At 52.1% G+C, this 18,238-nt stretch overlaps 1 protein-coding gene across 2 annotated transcripts in view; it reads left to right on the plus strand.

Annotated features, from left to right (window-relative positions):
- Positions 1-18,238, plus strand: part of Gramd4 (GRAM domain containing 4) — an 80,719-nt gene that overhangs the window by 42,923 nt on the left and 19,558 nt on the right. For both annotated transcript variants that reach the window (XM_076556522.1, XM_076556521.1), the window contains exons 3-4: positions 1,862-1,982; positions 17,792-17,912. In XM_076556522.1, coding sequence (XP_076412637.1) covers positions 1,862-1,982; positions 17,792-17,912 — 242 coding nt within the window. The remainder of the gene's footprint in view (positions 1-1,861; positions 1,983-17,791; positions 17,913-18,238) is intronic.

An 18,238-nucleotide genomic window follows, 5' to 3' on the forward strand; every position in this document is an offset into this window, starting at 1 on the left:
GGGAGTGATACCCACAGCGCCTCTTGGGTAGATCATACCACAGACGTTACTATGTCTTCAGCCACCCCAGACTTTCACATGCCACTGTACCAAGGTCCATATCCCCATAAACTTGTGTCCTGCTAAACAGACAGCTAGAATCGCAGGCCAGGTGCCCGGGTAGGGTATTCACGGACTGGAGAGCTTTGTGCAGAGCCCCTGGTCTCTGCTAGCCCCCTCCATCCCAGGCTATGGCCCTGAAGGGTACACATATCCACAGTGCTACCCCAGCTGGTCTGTCTGTACGTATGTCCTGTTGCCTAGGAGAAGTTGGGCGGGGGGCAGGCAAGGTGGTCAGTTCCTCTCTGTGGCTTACAGGGCTCTTGGGTGCCATTTTTGTCATGTCAATAGCAGGGTGCAGCTGTGGAGATGACCACGTGAGTTCCCACTGTGACCTGGGAGGCTGTGCAGTGCTGGGTGGGGCTGCTTTGATTCCCTGTGGTCAGCAGGATGCAGAGCTGTGTCCAGCGTCTGTGGCATTGGCAGTGGGGGCTGTGACTAGAGCCAGTCCTTAGCCGCTGGGACAGGACAGTGGTAGAATTTGCTCTCTGGGGAGCCAACTGGAGGGACCTGGTGTGGAGTGTGTTTCCTTTGGATCCTCATAGGCCTTGCTTAGAAACTGTTTTCCCCTCTGATCTACTCAGTTGTGGGACAGACACCCTTGGGCTTCCATTAGGAGGGTAACTGCCCTGGTACTCCAAGCATCCCAACCAGGATGGTGTCATGTTTTTTTTCCCTCTGTAGTACCACAGTCATTATTGCTATCATCAAGAGGCTTAGTGCCAGCTGGGCATGATGATACACACCCAGGCAGTTGAGGCAGGAGGATCATAAATTTGAGGCTAGCCTGGACTGTATTCTGAGACCATCTCAGAACTAAAACAACAGAAATGAAGTTTAACACTTTGTTTAGTGTTTTAAATCCCCTTTCCATTTTTAAGTGGTTATGTGTGGTGTACGTGTGCATGTTTGCACGTGTTGGTGTATGTGTGTGAGTGTGTGTACCCATGTGTGCATGTGGAGGCCTGAGGTTGATCTCGGGAATCGTCTTCCGTTGCTCTTTGGCTTTACTCACTGAGGCAAGATCTTTCAGTCAAACCCAGAGCTCAGTGATAGTGAATCTTGCCAACCAGTCTGCCCTGGAGATTCCCTGTCTCTGCCTTCTGAGGCTGGAATTACAAGTAGGCTACCATGCCCACCTGGCATTTCTATAGCCTTGGAGGATCCGAACTCTGTCTTCATACTTGCGTGGCGAGCATCTTAACCACTGAGCATTGTCCTCATGTAGGGTTTTGATTTTTGTGTTATTTCTTAAGACCTTGTGTCAGGGGGCTGGAGAGATGGCTCAGGGGTTAAGAGCGCTGGCTGCTCTTCCAGAGGTCCTGAGTTCAATTCCCAGCGACCACATGGCGGCTCACAACCATCTATAATGAGATCTGGTGCCCTCTCCTGGCATGCAGGCATACCTGCATGCAGAACACTGTATATATAAATAAATATATATGATAAATAAATCTTTAAAAAAAAAGACCTTGTGTCTGGGCTGAGAAGATCCACACTGTCTGAGATCCTGAGGTAAGTAGGTGTGTTGGTTCACAGTTGTAGAGTCCATGTTTCCTTATCCCATATGTTCAGGAGGATGCTCTTGGGGGCCCTAGGGCCATTGTATTGACTGTAATATACTTTTCCTTGTGATCCATCTGCAGTAAAACACCAGAGGTGGCGACTGCCATCGCAAGGCTCTGGGTCCCTCTCCGACCAACTGCGATCAGGCAAGGCTGCTTTAGCAAGGCCCTCTGAACGCTTGGTGTTTTCCTTCCAGGCTGGTCCAGGGACCCTCATCATGGCAGCAGGCGTCCAGGACTTTAGCAGGACAGAGTTCGATCGGCTGAATGAGATCAAGGGTCATCTGGAAATCGCCTTACTGGAAAAGCACTTTCTTCGTGAGTACAAGAAAGTACTTATGGGGGGTGGGGGGTGGGCCACCGCTGAGTGAGGGCCGAGCTGGGATGGGGGTGCTACAGTATGGACGTGGGACAGGTGTGTATGAGCAAAGTCGTGGGCGGGGGCAGGCATGCGAACATAGATGTGTGCAGGGGATAGGCTTGGACCAAGAGAGATGGGGACTTGGTTGTCCTCACATGACATTTTCCTTCTGAATATGTGTCTGTTGCCTGTTGCCTCACAGAAGTCAGCCCTGGCCTGTGCTTTGCAGGTAGGATGAGGGAGCAGCTGGTGTCTGGGGAAGGCGTGACATAGTCTGTGAAAACTGGGTTGATTTTAGTGACTCGAGTACAGTTAACTCCGACTTTTCAGAGCTTCTTGGAGGAAACTGAAGCAGTTTGTTCGGTTACGTACGGGGGACTACGGGAGCACTTGGTAGCCAGTTGTCTGCCGGCCTTCTCCTCATGGCTCCTGCTGGCCAGATTTTTGACCTTTGGAGTAAGGAGGAGGTGGTTTTGGCAGAACAGAAGCTTTTGGAGTCACAACCCAATAGCATCTCATGTTGGCTCTTTCTCTTAACTTCCATGTCCTCCTAGTCTTACGGGGGGAGTAAACTGAGGCACAGATGACTGAGTCAGCCTACCATGTGGTGAAAGTAGTGAGGACTTAACCCAGCCTGGCTAGCTCCAGAGCTCATGCTCGTGGCCCCGATGTGTGACAGTGTTATCACAGCTGATGCTCGGCAGGAACTGAGGCTATTTTTGAGAAGCAAGTCCAGGAAGAGAAGCGTCATTCCTCCTGGCCCAGAGCTGGTCACTGTGAACCCGAGTCCGGGCCAATGGCAGGAAAGTGTAGGGCTGCCTGAGTACTCACGCTGCTGTGGGAACAACTTGAAGGTGCAGTGTGGAACCAGCCAGAGCCCATGGGGATGAGGTGGTGGGGGACTCTAAGGGTGACGGATCATGAGGGAAAATGTCTGAAGTGCATAATCGGCCATTTCTCAGTAGGACAGCATCGTTGGCATCCTAGGATCGTTCCCACAATTCTTTTCTCAGTGTTGCCCAAGGAGCTGTCTCGTCCTGTTCCTTGGTAACTCTTAAGGTGTGGTGTGACATTTACCCTGACAGTGTGGGTGTGCAGCTCTGGGCAGGGTTTTTTTTTTTTTTTTTTTTTAATTATGAAAGATTTTGAATATGAACAGAAACAGAGCAGAGGGGGTGTCGGAGGCGCCTGTTGACTCTCACCCCTGCTTCTGTAGGAGCAGATTCTAAGCCAGGCTGCCTCTCTCCCCTCCCTCCCTGGGTGTGTTGGGCGAAGCCCAAGCAGCGCTCTATCGCATCATCTGTAAATATTTTAGTAGATAGCTCAATATGTTTTAATGACAAAAGCTGAGAGACCAAGATGGCAAGCAGAACAACAGACTGCTTTTCTTTGATTGCACCAGAGACCGACTGGAGCTCGGATTTCCCCGATAGGCTCCTGGCTTTCGACAACTCTGAATGGATGCTCATCAGGGTCCGTGGGTGGGAGCGGCTGGTGTGTCTCCTCAGTCTTATGGTGCCTTCGCTCTCTATTAATGCCTTCACCCTGGGTGGCTAGCTCACCGAGGCTGGAGCTTCCCCCCGGACTCTGTGGATAGTGTCCTGTGGACCCCCCGTGTCTATCGCCCCTCCTCCACGGTGGTGGCTGTGGTTGGTCTTCGGGGCAGACCTTTGATGGTATTGCTGTCTCTTGGCCCGAGACATGCTGTCCCTGATGTCACGGCAATTTCGGAAGTGCAGTCATCGAAGGGACTCTTGCCAGCCAGAGCGTGGCAGACATGGCTCTGGCTGGCCTTGCCCTTCTCCCCCGTTCCCTCTGCCTTGCTAAAAACCATTAGATGACATTCCTAAAGCTAGTTACCAAGGTCTGTTCCCTGAGGTCCAGCTATCGAAGTATTGAAGTCCAGCAATCAAAAACCCACTTTGGCTCACCTAATTAATATGCTGAATTAAAATGAAGCACCTCATCCTCACACAGGGTTTCCTCCTTTACCTGTGTAAGCCACCATTTGCCTATGAGCCGCATATCTCCTCTCTGTCCAGAAGCAGTCCTTTGTCACCGCCCCCCCCCAGTACAAATACCCCTGCCCCCTCCCTTGTTCCCTTCCCCTTCTCCCTCACCCTCTGTCTCTTGTCTTTGTTTCTTACTCCCTGCCCTCTGTCTCTCTGGGGCAAATAAATCCCCTTTGTGCTGAGAACTTGGTCTCGGGGTGTCCTGAGATGATGCTGATCCTTTCTGTCATTTCATTGGAGTTTTAGACTGGTCATTTTTGGTACGTCTGTAATTCTTGCTCCGTTGACCAACCAACGCATTTCTGAAAACACATTTCTCTCTGCTCTCTGGTCGTCTTGAGGTGTGATTCGCGGGGGAAAGGCAGGATACATGGATTTCCTCCCTTTGTGTCGCCGTTTTAAATATGCACAGAATATTTCACCTGAGACCAGAGAGGGTGCCTGCTCCGCTGTGTGTTTTAGAACCATGTCATCAGGAGCCCCGGTAACAAAGCATGATCATGGGGCTGTGACCTGTGTGTGCACTCCTAGTCCGGCTTCTGGGCTGTAGATGCCCTCAGCCCTTGGCTTCTGAGCCTGCCCGCAGCAGGACAAGATGTTCGAGCCCCTTCACAAACACTTCCTGTCCCAGTGCTGGATAACCATTGTTCAAGGCAGCCCTGGTTCTTTTCAGTGGCAGTAATCTTTAGAGGACAAGTGAGGATTACAGGGCGGCCCTATAGCTGTGAGTCCCCATGCCTTGACCATTACAGTGACCAAGGCTTGGACCATATGAGTTCAGATAGGTAACTCTGTAGGAGCAGGCCTCCAGGACTCCTGGGTGTCTTTTGGAACTCAGTGGGTCTTTACTGTGTCTTCAACACATAATGACAGTCTACTTCTCAGAGGCAGCACCAGCCTTACTCAGTTGTTTTACCTGACAATGACAGATGCAGGTCTCGGGACTAGCTGGGCATGGTGGTACACACACACCCTAGGAGCACTCAGGAGGCAAAGGCAGGAGGACTGTAGAATTGGAAGCCATCCTGGGATACAGAGCCGGACCCTGTCAAAACAAACACCAACATCTGCAAACACCCCAGTGTGGCGGCACACACCCTTCATACCAGCTCTTAGGAAGCAGAGGCAGACAGCTGTGTGTTAGAGGTCAGCCATAGCTACACAGTGAGACTCTGTCTGAAAAATAAAACAAAATGCCAGGGCCACCGCCAGCCTTGGGACCACTGAGCCCAGCCTGTGTCGGGTGGGTCATGCTGTTTTTGTCCCCAAGAGGATATCTCACTGCAGAAGTATCAGTTCCTTCACGAGAATGCCACTTGCAAGTCTCCTCCTCCTTCATGGTCCTGCCGTCAAGGAGAGCGGGCCAGCTTTGTTTGTTCCTCCCACTCCTGGTGTTTATGGAGATGGCCTTTGTTTTGCTTGAATTTATTTTGACTTTATTTCAGACTTAGAAGAGAGTTACAAAAATAGCACAAAGAATTTCCGCGGACTTTTCACATGGTTATTCCTCAAAGGGTAACATTTTGCCGCACTTATTTGTCAGTGATTTTTATCCGCCAAGCCCCCCTTCCCACCATCTAACCGTCCATATGTTTATATATATCTGAGCGCACATCAACCCATTGATTTATCTCCCACCCACGTGTCCATCCACCTCTCCTCTGTCTGTCCATCCACCCACATGTCCATCCATATCCCACCCACAAATCCATCTATCTTTCATCTGTCTACCCATCTATCCACCCACACATCCATCCGTCCCTCTCCACCTTTCCGTCCATTTATCTACACATCTGTCCATCTCCTACTTACCCATTAATCCTCCCACCCACACACCTATCCATCTCTCACCCAGTCACACATCTATCCACCCACATCCATCTCTTGCCCACCCACCCACCCATCCATCTCTCATCCACCTACCTATCCATCCATTCATCCATCTGTCTGTCTATTTATATGTTTTTTTTTTTTTCTGAGCTGCCTGATGGTCTGTTTCAGACACAGTGCTTCTGAGTTCCGAATCTAGCCACAGTGTGCAGCAATCAAAACCAGGAAACAATGTTGCTATGCCATTATCTGGTATGAGACCTTATCACAGCCTCACTATCGTCTTATTAATGTTCTTTATAGCACAAGAAAGTTCTGGTCACGAGTAGCCTCTCGAGGCTCCTTTTCTTGGCCTTTGTTTCCACCAGGTGTTTTTTGAGGCATACGGGTCAGTTGCCCATAGAATGGGCTTGGGTTTAGATGCTCTCTGTTGCTTAATAGAGACTCAGATCATGTGGGTTTTGCCATGAGTGTCAAAGACATGATAGTGCATCCCCAGTGCCAGTCAGGAGCTACAAGATACTGTCTCATCTCATTCTGCAGTGCCAAGAGTTCCTTGTCAGATTAAATTCTTGTAGCTATCTAAAATTATTACACTGGGGGTGTAGCTCAGGGGCAGAAGGCTTGCCAGGCATGCTCGAGGGAGGCCCTGGGTGCCTTCCTCAGAACTGGGAGAGGGGGTAAACACCCAGTCAAAAAAAACAAAAAACAAAACAAAAACAAAAAAACTATTTACAGTAGCGTAAGCCTGTGGTCCTGGGAAGGCTGAGCCAGGAGGTCACCTAAGCCCTGGAATTCAACACCAGCCCCGGTAACACAGTGAGACCCCATCTCAAAAGCAGACAATATAGCGTGCTTTATCTGGCTGCACTATCAAGTTATATTTAGAGAACTTGGGTCCCTCTTGCATCCTCTCTGGAGTCCCAATTTTCCTCTAATTTACTAATTCCTTCTACTGATTTTTGTGTCATTACCCCCCCTATAGATAAATGTTAGCACACTCACACTTTGCACACACTTGTGTTCTGTTCTGGCAGTCACTCTAGGTTGGTACCAGAGATAGTCCCTGATCTGTTTTCTGTCTGTCTCCCCAGTGTGGGTGTGGCCAATCTAGTTGCCTGTTGGTGACTGATTATATCGTCCCCAGCCTTCTGCACCGGGTGTTAGAAAGAGGCAGCTCTTCCCAGGCCATCTGCACCTTGTGGTTAGGGTGGGACCTATTTTTATACCCCAGGCTTGATGTCTTGGGTGTAGTGGGTGCCGAGTGACTGAAGAGATGGCAGAAAAGCCTGGCAGAGGTGGAGTTTGCACAGAGGAGCCTGTGCCTCCTCCCAGCATGGATTCCGTCACAGTTCCCAGGGTAACACAGTGTTGTAGAGTCTTGAGACACACAAATGGGTTTTGGCTGTCACTCAGCCTATACAACGTGTGCTGGCCTGGTCATTCCTGTTCCTCTTGGCCCGTAGGGGAAACACTGTGTGTAGGGTGGAGAGAACTGCAGCCTGGCCCTGAGACCCAAGCTTCCAGCTCTTATTTCCTCCTTTTCCTAACAGCTCTGCACGAGCTGTTGAGGCCCTGGCTCCATCCCTAAGTGCCCAAGTGATTAGTGTTCACGTTCTCTTCGACTCTCGGCTGTCCTTTCTCTCTGACAACAGACTGTCTTTCTCCACCGAGGAGAGAAATAGCCCGAGTGCACAATAGGTTTCTTCGGTGATTAAATATTGAAGGGTACAGATGTTCTCAGGAGAAAATGACATGGGCTGAAGAAGCAAGGTACAGCTGAAATGTGCTTTAGCTACGGCCAGAGGCAGGGCCCTAAGCTTGTTAGAGACCGTAAGTGACTGAGTGGGATCCATTTCCCTGGATTATCACTTGTTGGACACCAGTGCATTTCCTTCCAAGGCATTTATCACCGAGTGTTGATTGTGTGCTGATGACTTGCCGCACGCAGGCGCTGAGAAGTGAGATCCGCCTGTGTTGTAAAGCATGCACGCAGCCTCTACCCCAAAGCGCCTTGGCATGGGGTTGGATTTTGGAGGGGAAAGTGCTTCAGGCCTTTCAGGGGCCTCCTGGTTATTGGGCTGGACTGCAGAGCTTCTTGTGGATTGAGGTCCCTTCTTCTGAGTTGACGCCTCCCTGGGGTCACTAATGCTGACACCTCCCTGATCAAGCTAGAGGGGACTCCTCTAGGGGCCGTGCCTTGTCTCCAGCCACCGCCACTTATACAGTGGTGTAAGTGGATTCCCAGTGGAGGCAGCCAGTGGATAGCGGTGATTCCTGAAGCATGGGACTCAGAGAGGGGGAGACTTTTGCTCCACAGCTGTCAATAGACTCCTGGTCGCCTCCTTCCTGCTCAACACATGAGGGATTAGAGTGGCTGACTCTTGCCCTGTGGGAAAACTTCCGGAAGAAGCTGAGTGGTGGCCGCTTGCCTTTCAGGGCACGGGGTACAAGGAAACCTAGGGTGGCTGATCCAGGTGATTAGAGACCAGCAGGACTGCCTCACTGTCAGTTTTTGGAAATCAGGAGGCTCTCGAGCCACCAGAGTGCCGCCAGTGTTCTGAAGAGTTGCAGCAGTCCCGAGGCCAGCTAGAGACGGAGCGAGGTGTACCATTGACAAATGTGCCTGGGTCCAGTCCTCCAGACCCGGGCCTGCAGATATCTTGCTGGGGTGGGGGAGAAGGGCTGGCCTCCTGTCTTCCTACTTCTGCCTCTTCCTACAAGTTAAGTGCTGTGGAGCTCAAAGATAAGGCCGGGGTGGGTCTGCTTCTGTCCCTAGGGAGTGTAGCCAGTGGCAAGAAGAGGTCATGAAATGGGGCAGAAGACCTAGATGAGCTAGACACGGGTCCTGTAGACATTTTCCCAGGAAAAATGATGACATTGGCCTCTAAGAAAAATTAGAGGACCTGATCCGTCAGGTCCACAGTGTCATATTTCTATGGCTGGCAGCATGGCTTAGTGCTCTTCCAAGGCGTGTGAGGCCCTGGGATCTGTACCCAGGGTACAGATGGGTGAGGAGGACCCCAAAGCCTTTGCTTTTCTAGATCATTTCTGTTGCCCAGTAAAACAGACTCTTGAAGTCCTCACTGCAGTTGAGATATTTGGCCCTAAGACTTCCCACTGCCCAGGACAGGAGTTCTTTGAGCACAGACGCTGAGTCCCCCCAAACCCCTGGCCTCTGCCTGTAGCTCATATATTTCAGAGGAAAAACTCAAATACCCTGGTGCCGCTCCCAGGGCCAGGGCTCCTGCTTTTTTGGGGTGAGATGATGAAGTCATAGGCTGTACATGCTCATCTGTTGTGTCATGCTGAGGGCTCCATGTCCCAGGTCTGGCAGAGTGCTTTGGGCAATGACAATTGATTTTCATTGAAGTGTTCCAATCAGGAGCCACTGTCCGTCTCTGTGGACTCCCATCCTGCCCCGGGAGCACGACATCAGCTCCCAGGGCTATGAGAGGGTGTCATCCTATCTCTGCTTCTAGGTGGCGTGACAGAGCTTCTGTGTTTGCAGTGGGGGAGAGAAGTCACTTGGGCCGTCAGCCTTCCATCTTCTGCTGCTCCCAGTGGTCCCCTGTGGGAAGCCTCATCAGGCAGAGACACCGTCCAGTGGCCTGTGGGAGGTGTGATTTAGCCCTGTAGGGGGCAGCACAATCACCTGTCCACCTTGGCGTCCACCAACTGGACTTCATGGGAGAGAGAGAAGGCAGCTGCTGCCTCATCTGTATGGGTGGGGACCCAGAGCCTGGCAGCTGCAGGGTGCTCAGTACACATCTGGGTGGATGGATGGATGGATAATTCAGCAGACCACTGACTGTATCAACCAGTGGTGAGCACATGGATGGACAGGTAGATAATGGGATGAGTGGATAGACGGATGGAGGTGCTGCCCCACCCCCAGGCCTGCCTTTCTGCACATCCTTTGGGACCTTACTAGCACCTCCCAAAGCTATTCTCCAGCAGTGTTTGGTCCCAGGCACAGTTTGACCTTACTGCCTTTGCTCCCTAGCATGTGTACCCAAGCAGAGCTCCTGGGGCTCACCTCACTTTGCCGGTGATAGGTTATTCCTGCCTGCCCTCCTGCCCATACTAAGCAGAAATCGGGTGTCTAGCAGTGAGCTTGATGTTTGGAGAAAGTTTGGCTGCTGGTGCATGGTTGGAGGGATGCATCCCCAGGAGTGGATGGAGCAGGCACCAAAAATAATTGTATATATGGGTTTTTGCCTACATGTATGTTTGTGTGCTGCATGCATGCCTGGAGCCCATGGAGGCGAGAAGAGGGCATTGGATCCCCCAAACTGGAGTTAGAGACAGCTGGGAGCCACCCTGTGTTTACTGGGACTCAAGCCTGGGTCCTCTGGAAGAGCAGCCAGTGCTCTTAGCCACTGAGTCATCTCTCCAGCCCTTGCCCTTCTCCTCCCAGACCTTAGGGCAGGCACATTTGAGTCTTTACGTCTCTCAGTCCAGTGCTAGCCAGGGCCTTCAAGTCCAACTCCGGAGATCAGAGGCAGCATGCCACCTCAGTCCCCCCATGTCATACCGAAGGGCTGTGGTGGGTGGGTCTGGAAGCCAGCCCTTCTGAGCAGTAGTTCTCCCTAGAATCCCATTTATTTTTCTTTCTTATTTCATTTATTGGGTTGTTGTTGTTGTTTTGCATTTAAAGAAAAAAATCTCAGGGCGCCACCCTAGTCCCATGACTGATTTCCTACACTCACCCACACCAAAGCCCAAGCAGCCTGTCATGTTAGAATGTGAAACACCCAGAGCTTGGCCACGCACTGTCTGATGGAAGGATCATTAAGCTTGGTGTTGCCAGTTCATCATGCGGTAAATGCCACCTCTGTGCAGGACAGTGAATAACACGGAGATAAGTAGGCACTAGGAAACCTCGCAGGCTGGCTGCGGTGGACTTAGAGAGCAAGACACCCTCCGAGTGGAGTGGCCAGAGGAGAGAAAAGCTTCTTCACACAGCTGCTGCTTCTCTGGGGCTGACGGTAAAGGTATGCCCTGAGCTCAGGAGGTGACTTATACCTGGTCCATTGGGGAGGATAAGGCCTTGTCTTTTAGAAAAATCCTTCACGATAACTGGAAGGGTAAATTGGGCTGGGAGAAATCTGTTCAGGTGCCCAGGTATGCAGCCCAGCCTGGCAAGAGACAGCTTTCTCTCCCTCTGGGTGGCTTCTCTGTGTGTGCTCCAGCTGGGTGGGGAGAGATTTTATTTAAGCCTTATCATTTGATTTTTTTTTTTAAACCTCTGGCTGAGTCTGGGCCTGTTGCATCTTGTGCCAAAGGGACTCCTGCTTGAGAGATCTGCTTTTGCAGATTTGAAAATAGCTTTGAAGTCCTTTTCCTTCCCTGTGGGCCAGGAGCCATGGAGGCTGCGCCACCTAGGCAGGCTGTGACCATGGGCTGCATTGAGTATCTCCTCTACATCCCCTTGAATCAGCATACAAGAGGGAAGGTTTAAGTTTCTTGGGGTCAGGGGTCCATGAATCACCTGCCCTTCATCTTCCAGACCCTGGGGAGGCCAAAACCTGGACCAGATGAGTGGACAGGTGGCCCAGCTGTGCCAGGCTCCCATAGCTTCTGTCAGGTGTGCTCTTCGAGGCATGCTCTTCCATCCCAGGCCCCTCTGGCCGCAGGGGCTCATACTCTTGAGTTCATTTTGCCTCTTGGCTTTGGAAATGTCTGGCAGTCTCCAAATGGGGTTGGGCATGGGGATCAGAATGTCTCTTCCTTCTTAGGGTCCCTGAAGGTTGCTATCACAGGTGACCTGGTGTCTTTAGATCCCTGCAGATGTAAGGGTGTACCTAGACACAGAAAGAGTCCCCTGGCCTTCTCTCTCCTCCGCATGTGTTTTGCTGCCTCAACAGCTCTTATGTGGGTGGGAATTGGGGGTGGACCTTGTCCCTCAGGGACTGTCCTGGTTCCCTCTGGTCCTGTGCACCTGAGTCATCCTGCTTGTCTTCCTGGTAATTGGGTTGCTGGTGTGCTTGCATGGGTGTTGTGTGAGCAGAAGTCTAGAATTGGGACTTCTAAATGGTGACACTGAACTCTTCTTTGGAGGTACACCCCTGGGGCTTGGAAATCTGGGGGACTGACTCATCTTCAGCAGGTGTTCTCACTCCCCTGGCCTTCTGCAGGCTCCCTGGCCATCTTCCTAACCTGGGTCATTCAGGGACCCTAAGAAGGAAGGGCCTGGAGTCTGTTATGGCCAGAACCCAGTCCTGTGAGAAAAGCTGGACCCTGGGCTAGGAGCTGTGCCACACCATTGGTGGCATGTGGTAAGCAGTCTCAGAGCTGTGCAGCATTGACTCTACTCTGTGGTCTAATGTGCTAGGCCGTGGCTTTTGCCTAACTCCTCACTTGTGACTCAGACACAGACCCTATATGGCTTGCTTGCTTGATTTGGCCTGTGAGAGCCCCCTGTGGGAATTGGGGGACAGGACGGTCAGCCACAGCCTCTGAGTCTGTATGCATCTCTGTCCTAGGACAGGGGGCACTGGAGAGCAGGTGTCTTCCTGTTTTACAGCTCAGGGTTATATGAGCATATTATAGGATGGCACACCCATTGCCTCTGGTGACGTCCTGTTCATTGGTTCCTTTCATTTCTGGGTTTTGAGAAAGTCTGTGTAAGCATTCATTGCCAGAGCTGTCTCATTGGGGTGCTGGGGAGTCCTGCTTAATTTGTTTGGGGGCATAATTGGAGAGAGACAAGAGAGTGAGGTGGGAGGACCCTTCCAGTTGGGGGTGTCCCTGAACCCAGGAAGGCCATTATGCCCACCGAAGGAGGGCTTCTTGTTTTGCGATGCTCAGAACACTTCGAGGCTGGAAAGTCCTCTATGGGCCTCTGTCTACTGGGTACTCCTTTGCCCTGTATTATCTCAGGGGAGAACATGGTATGTAGAATCTCGATTTCCCCAGGAGTGTTCGCCTCCTAATCCCTGGAACCTATGCATGCGACCATGCCTTGGCAGATGTGACTGAGTTGTCAGCCTGATGTGAGGAGATCCAAGATTATCTGTGCAGAGCAATCACAAGGAGGAAGCTGGGGTGGGGGGGTGGGGGGTGCCAGACAGAGTTGGGAAGGGTGGAGTTGCGTCAGCACAAAGTCACTGCTCTTTGGGGATCACCAGCCAAGCAGAGCATGTTCCTCTGGAAGATGGAAAGGAGGGAATATGCCCAGTCTTTCCACCAGCTTCCAGACGAACTGGGCATTGACAGTTCTGTTCTAGCCCAGAACACCTGTTTGATCTCTTGACCATTAAAACTCTTAAGATAGTGACTATTGTATTAAGTAAGAATGTGTAGTAGCAGCCACAGGAAACAAATACTTAGATATTCAAGAGACTCCATCATCCCATCCCTCACTCTGTGGGAGACTTTCACCCCCTGACTAAGGGATCAGGGGCCACGTATCTCCATGGTCTGTCCTAGGTGGGTCCAGCATCAGCAGTCTCTGAACAGTAGGGGTTTTATTAGAGGCTGGGGAACCCCAGAGTCATGACAGTGACAGAATTACAGTACTGGGGATCCAAAGAAAGTTGGAACTGCTAACAGGCCACAGTCAGAATTCCAAGGCAGAGGCTCTTCTGAGGATGGAGGCTGGCTACCATGGCCCTCATGGTCCTAAGAGACTCCGTTCCATGGGGAGGCAGGGCGAGGATGGCCTTACAGGCAGCCAGCTCAGCGCTTTCCGCTTGGCAGGCAGGCAGCCTTCCCCTGTTCCTCCTCTAAGGGAGGAGCAGGAGAAACCAATGACTAGGTTTGTATTGCGCCGCATCTGACCTAAATGTGTCACCGTGGGGTGGAAGCTGGCCCACATTACCCAGACACCGGGCCTCATCATTTTAGTGGCAGAGAGAGGGCTTTACAGGGAGCCATTAGCTGAGGGAGAAAGAGTTCATGGGAAGAAAGGCTCAGAAACCCAGCTGGTTCTCTGTGCTTAGCTCTCTGCGCCACCAGGAAATAAGTGCCAAGTCTCTGGCGCTCTCTAGGGAACAGACAGGCTGACTTGTTAAATTGGCAGGGCTGCAGTGGACCTGCCCCTGCAGCTGAGCCGCTAACGGCTGGGGAGGGCAGGTGACATGGAGGCACAGATGTACTCTTGCAGGGCTGAGCTTCCTGCTCTTGGGGTGCTGGGGGTGGGGCTAGAGGTATTTGGTAGGGAATACACAAATAGGTCCTCAGTTCCTCTTAGGGGGCTGCACGCATGCCCTTCCACCCTGGCAAGAACGTTCTGTGCACCCTCTCCGTCTTGGGGAGGGATTGTGCCCACATCTGTCTCAGCAGTGCTCCTGGCCGCCCTTGGCTAATCATCTGCCGTGAGTGGAACATGGTGAGGAGCTTTCATGATTTAGTGACACCGGGAAGACACAGACATTCAGGGGAGGCCAATTAAGGAAAGCCCAATTTCCTGTTCCTGGCTGAGCCACGGTAAGGTGTGGAGAGAGAATTGCTTTGATCCTCACATTGGGCTGGCATCCAAGAGGCCATGGAGTGATGGGGGGTGGTAAGGGATCAGATGATCAGGCAGGAAAGCATCAGACACCCCCCCCCCCCCCGCCCCCGCCAGCCTCAGCCCAGCTCCCTCAGTTTCCCCCCCAGCAAAGCCAAATGATGTAAGGTTTCCCAGCTCTGTTTATCCTGTGGTGAAAGCATCGTCTGTATAGAAACAGAGATAGGAGGTAGGAATGCCCCAGGCCGAGTCTGCTCACACATCTGGTTCTCGTAATTTATTTTTTTTTAAAGATTCATTTATCATTTTTATATGTACGGTGTGTCAGACAGTTTTACATCAGCTTGAAATCTAAAATCAAGCTAAAAATCATCTGAGAGGATGGAACCTCAATTAAGAAAAATGCCTCTATAATATCAGCTGTAGGGCATTGTCTTAATTAGTTATTGATGAGGGTGGGCCCAGCCCCAGCCCATTGTGGGAGGGGCTATCCCTGGGCTGTTGGTCCTGGGTTTGATAAGAAAGCAGGCTGAGCAAGCCATGTGGAGCAAGCCAGTAAGCAGCACCCCTCAGTGGCCTCTGCATCAGCTCCTGCCTCCAGGTTCCTGCCCTGTTTGAGTTCCTGTCCTACCTTCCTTCAAGGATGGACTCTGATGTGGAAGTGTAAGCCAAATTAACCCTTTCCTCCCCAGCTTGCTTTTCACTACAGTGTTTCATCACAGCAATCGAAACCCTAACCAGGACAGTCCATGTGTTCCTGGGTGAGTTTATGTACACCACATGAGTGCGGTGCCCAGAGGCCAGAGGGCATCATGTTCCTTAGAGCTGGAATTACCAGGTGGTGATAAGCTCTCTGATGTGGATGCTGGGAACAGAACCTGGGTCCTGTGCGAGAGCAGTAAGCACTCTTAACTGCTGGGCCATCTCTCGGGCATTCCCACCCCCCTTTTTAAAAAAGATTTATTTGCACACCTGGTTCTTGAGCTGGCCTGATTGTCTGCCCTGAGTTGGCTGAGCCAGGTAGATTTCTACCTTCGGGAGAAAACTTATTGGTCCGTCTTAGTGAAGGCTAGCAGATGGTTGGTCTAGCCACCTGCTCATTTAGTGAGCCCCAATAGGTCTTCTGCTGTATAGGAGAGGCCAGGCAGCTGAGAGTTGGGTCCGGTGGAGGTTGTCTCATGTCCTATCCATCTCAAGTGATCGTACAGTCTCCATGTTAAGAGGCCCAGGCTCTCTTAGCTTTCTAACATGGTCTCCCCTCACATTATAGGCAAGGCTCTGCCTACTAGGAGTCCAGGCAGGCAAGGGCTAGCATCTAGGCTTACCCAATGGGCCTAATTCATATGCCTGAGGCTGTGCTCCAGTTCCCACCCAGATGTCTGCTCTGGGCATCAGAGTCTCCCCAGTTAGTGTCCCTGGAACTTTGACAGAGGCTAAGGCATAGGAACTCAGTGAGTGTCTGCCACTGAGGCTGGGTGTAGCTGGGTCCTCACTGCTGCTCCAAGAGGCAATGAGGGATCAAGGTAGCCTTACCTCCTAGCTAGGATTAGCAGTGGGATGTGTGGGGTGCCCTGTGATGCCTAGAGCTCATGGGCTATGGACCCCCCAGAAGCCCAGGGCCCTCTGCAGGTATCATGGACAGGACTCTTAGTGCCCTCATTCTCCTGGGTCAGTGTCCCCAAGAATCCCAGTACAAGACCAGGGTCCGCATGCTTGATGTCTAGGGCCCCGGCAGTGCTGTATACATATGCCCTTCAAGTGGTCAGGGCCATGGACCTTGTGAAGCTCACATTATCCCTCACCCACCATCACTGTTCTCCTCTATGGCCTGGCCAGTCCAGTGTATGTATCCCTGTAACCAAATCACCTATTTATGTTGCTAAGTTCTCATCTGCCATCCTTTTACTGTATCCTTGACATCTTGAGCTGGACCAGGCCCTGCGGCTGAAGCAGACAGTGATAGTAGAGTCCTTCCTCTGGAACCTCCTGGGATGGTGGAGTGGAGTCAGAGAAGCCCATGAATGGATATGGAGACAGATAGATGTGTGACTTGGGACATACTCTTAGGGAGGCCATGCTTGCTGTGTCCTTCTCCAAGGACCTGTGTGGTCTCTGGCAAACTTCACCCAGAGCCCTGAGGAGCATCACCGCCTCCCTTCCCTGAGGTAGTATCCTGCGTGATCAAAGTTAGGGGAGAGTGTGTAAAGGTCTCCCTACACGTGTGACGGATCATGGAATGCCGAGGGTGCCTGGTGAGCACACCTTAGGACTCTGCTTCTGATTCCATTCTGCATTGTATCTTTGCCCCGTGGGGCAGGGTCAGCGGGCAGAGGGACCTCTGTTCCTCTCTACCCGAGCCCTACCCTCACTGCTCCTAGAGGGATGTTTCTTTTCCTCTCCGCCTTTCTGCTAGGATTCAAGACTGCCAGGAGCAGGGCCAAGGGCTGTCACTCAAGACTCCCTTCTGGCTCAGCCTTGTCTGTGGGGACCACAGGGGAACTGAGCACACAAAAGGAGTGTGTTGAGGGCGATGGCCCGTCACCGCCAGAATCCTGGCTGCCTTAATTAAGCTGAGCGATCCTGAGTGGGATGTAAGAAGAGAGAGAAAGGGGTGCTAACTAGGACCCCTCTTCTTGTGCCAGCACTGGAAAAAGTGGAGGGGGACACTCCTCTCGCAATTGTGAGCCTGTGACATGAGGGAGTTCTCATGTGCTCAGAACAAAGGGCAATTCTGCAGTGACTTTGACCTTATGTCTTGACATCTGCAGTTGGAGGCCACTGCCCGCCTCAGCTCCTGGCTTCCTCTGCCCTCCGAGCTACCAAGGGTTCCACCTAACACCCCTCCCCCAGCCATCTGCAGTCTGGCTCCGGAAGTTTCATGCAGGGCTTGACTCCTGTCTGTCCCAGTGAGCGTCTTCCCAGGGGTACCCCACCCGCTTCCCAGACCTCATACTAGCCCCGGGCTCCTCTGTGTTGGGGTGGCTTGAGGCTGCCCTGCCTCTTTTCTGCTACGGGCACCTCCTGGAGCCTTTAGCCTTTCTGTCACAGTTGTGTTGACCCAGTCGCGTGGTAGTGTGTGCCCCAAGGTGTCCTGTGTGGTGATGGCTTGGCTAGATGGCTTGTGTAGTTCTCCTTGGCATTATTGTTGAGCACAGTAAAAGCCCTCGTCCATGCTGTGCCCCAGCCTTGCCTCGTGTTGTGTGAAAGGAATCCCAGTGAAGAACCCCACCCACTCCCACCCACACACAGTGTATACCCCAGAGAAGGGGTCAGAGAGCTGCCGGTGTCCCCACAGACAGCAGAACCGGACCAGAGCACGCCTGCCATTTGAGCACTCAGCACACGTGAGGAAGTTCAAGTGCTCTGGTCCCTTACAGAGCAGGAACCCGTCTGCTGTTAGAGAGCTGGGCAGTGTTGTCAGAGGGGACAGTGGGCCTAAGTGCTCATCGCCCGGCTCCTCTCTCCACAGAGGAGGAGCTCCGGAAGCTTCGAGAAGAGACCAACTCAGAGATGCTGCGGCAGGAGCTCGATCGGGAGCGGCAGCGCCGGATAGAACTGGAACAGAAAATACAGGAGGTGCTGAAGGCCAGGTGACACCCGCGTCCATCTTTTCTTGTTACTGTAACAATATCACCGAGTCTGGTACTTAACAAACACAGAGATGTTTATGTAGCTCGTGGTTCCAGAGTTTGAAGGAGACGATGCTGTCATTGGTTCAGCCCTGGTGGGGACTCGTGGTGCATGGTGGGAGAGTGTATAGGAGAGAGATGACATCCTCCGGGAGGCCGGGCAAGATCAAACGCATTTAATGACCCTTTGGTGAGAACTAGTTCAGGGTCCCAGAGAACTACATTAATTCCTTCGCAGGGCTGCTCCTAGGACCTGAGAACCTTCTACCAGGCTCAGTCTTTAAAAG

This window comes from Peromyscus maniculatus, chromosome 20 (assembly GCF_049852395.1).
Source record: "Peromyscus maniculatus bairdii isolate BWxNUB_F1_BW_parent chromosome 20, HU_Pman_BW_mat_3.1, whole genome shotgun sequence".
NCBI lineage: Eukaryota > Metazoa > Chordata > Mammalia > Rodentia > Cricetidae > Peromyscus > Peromyscus maniculatus.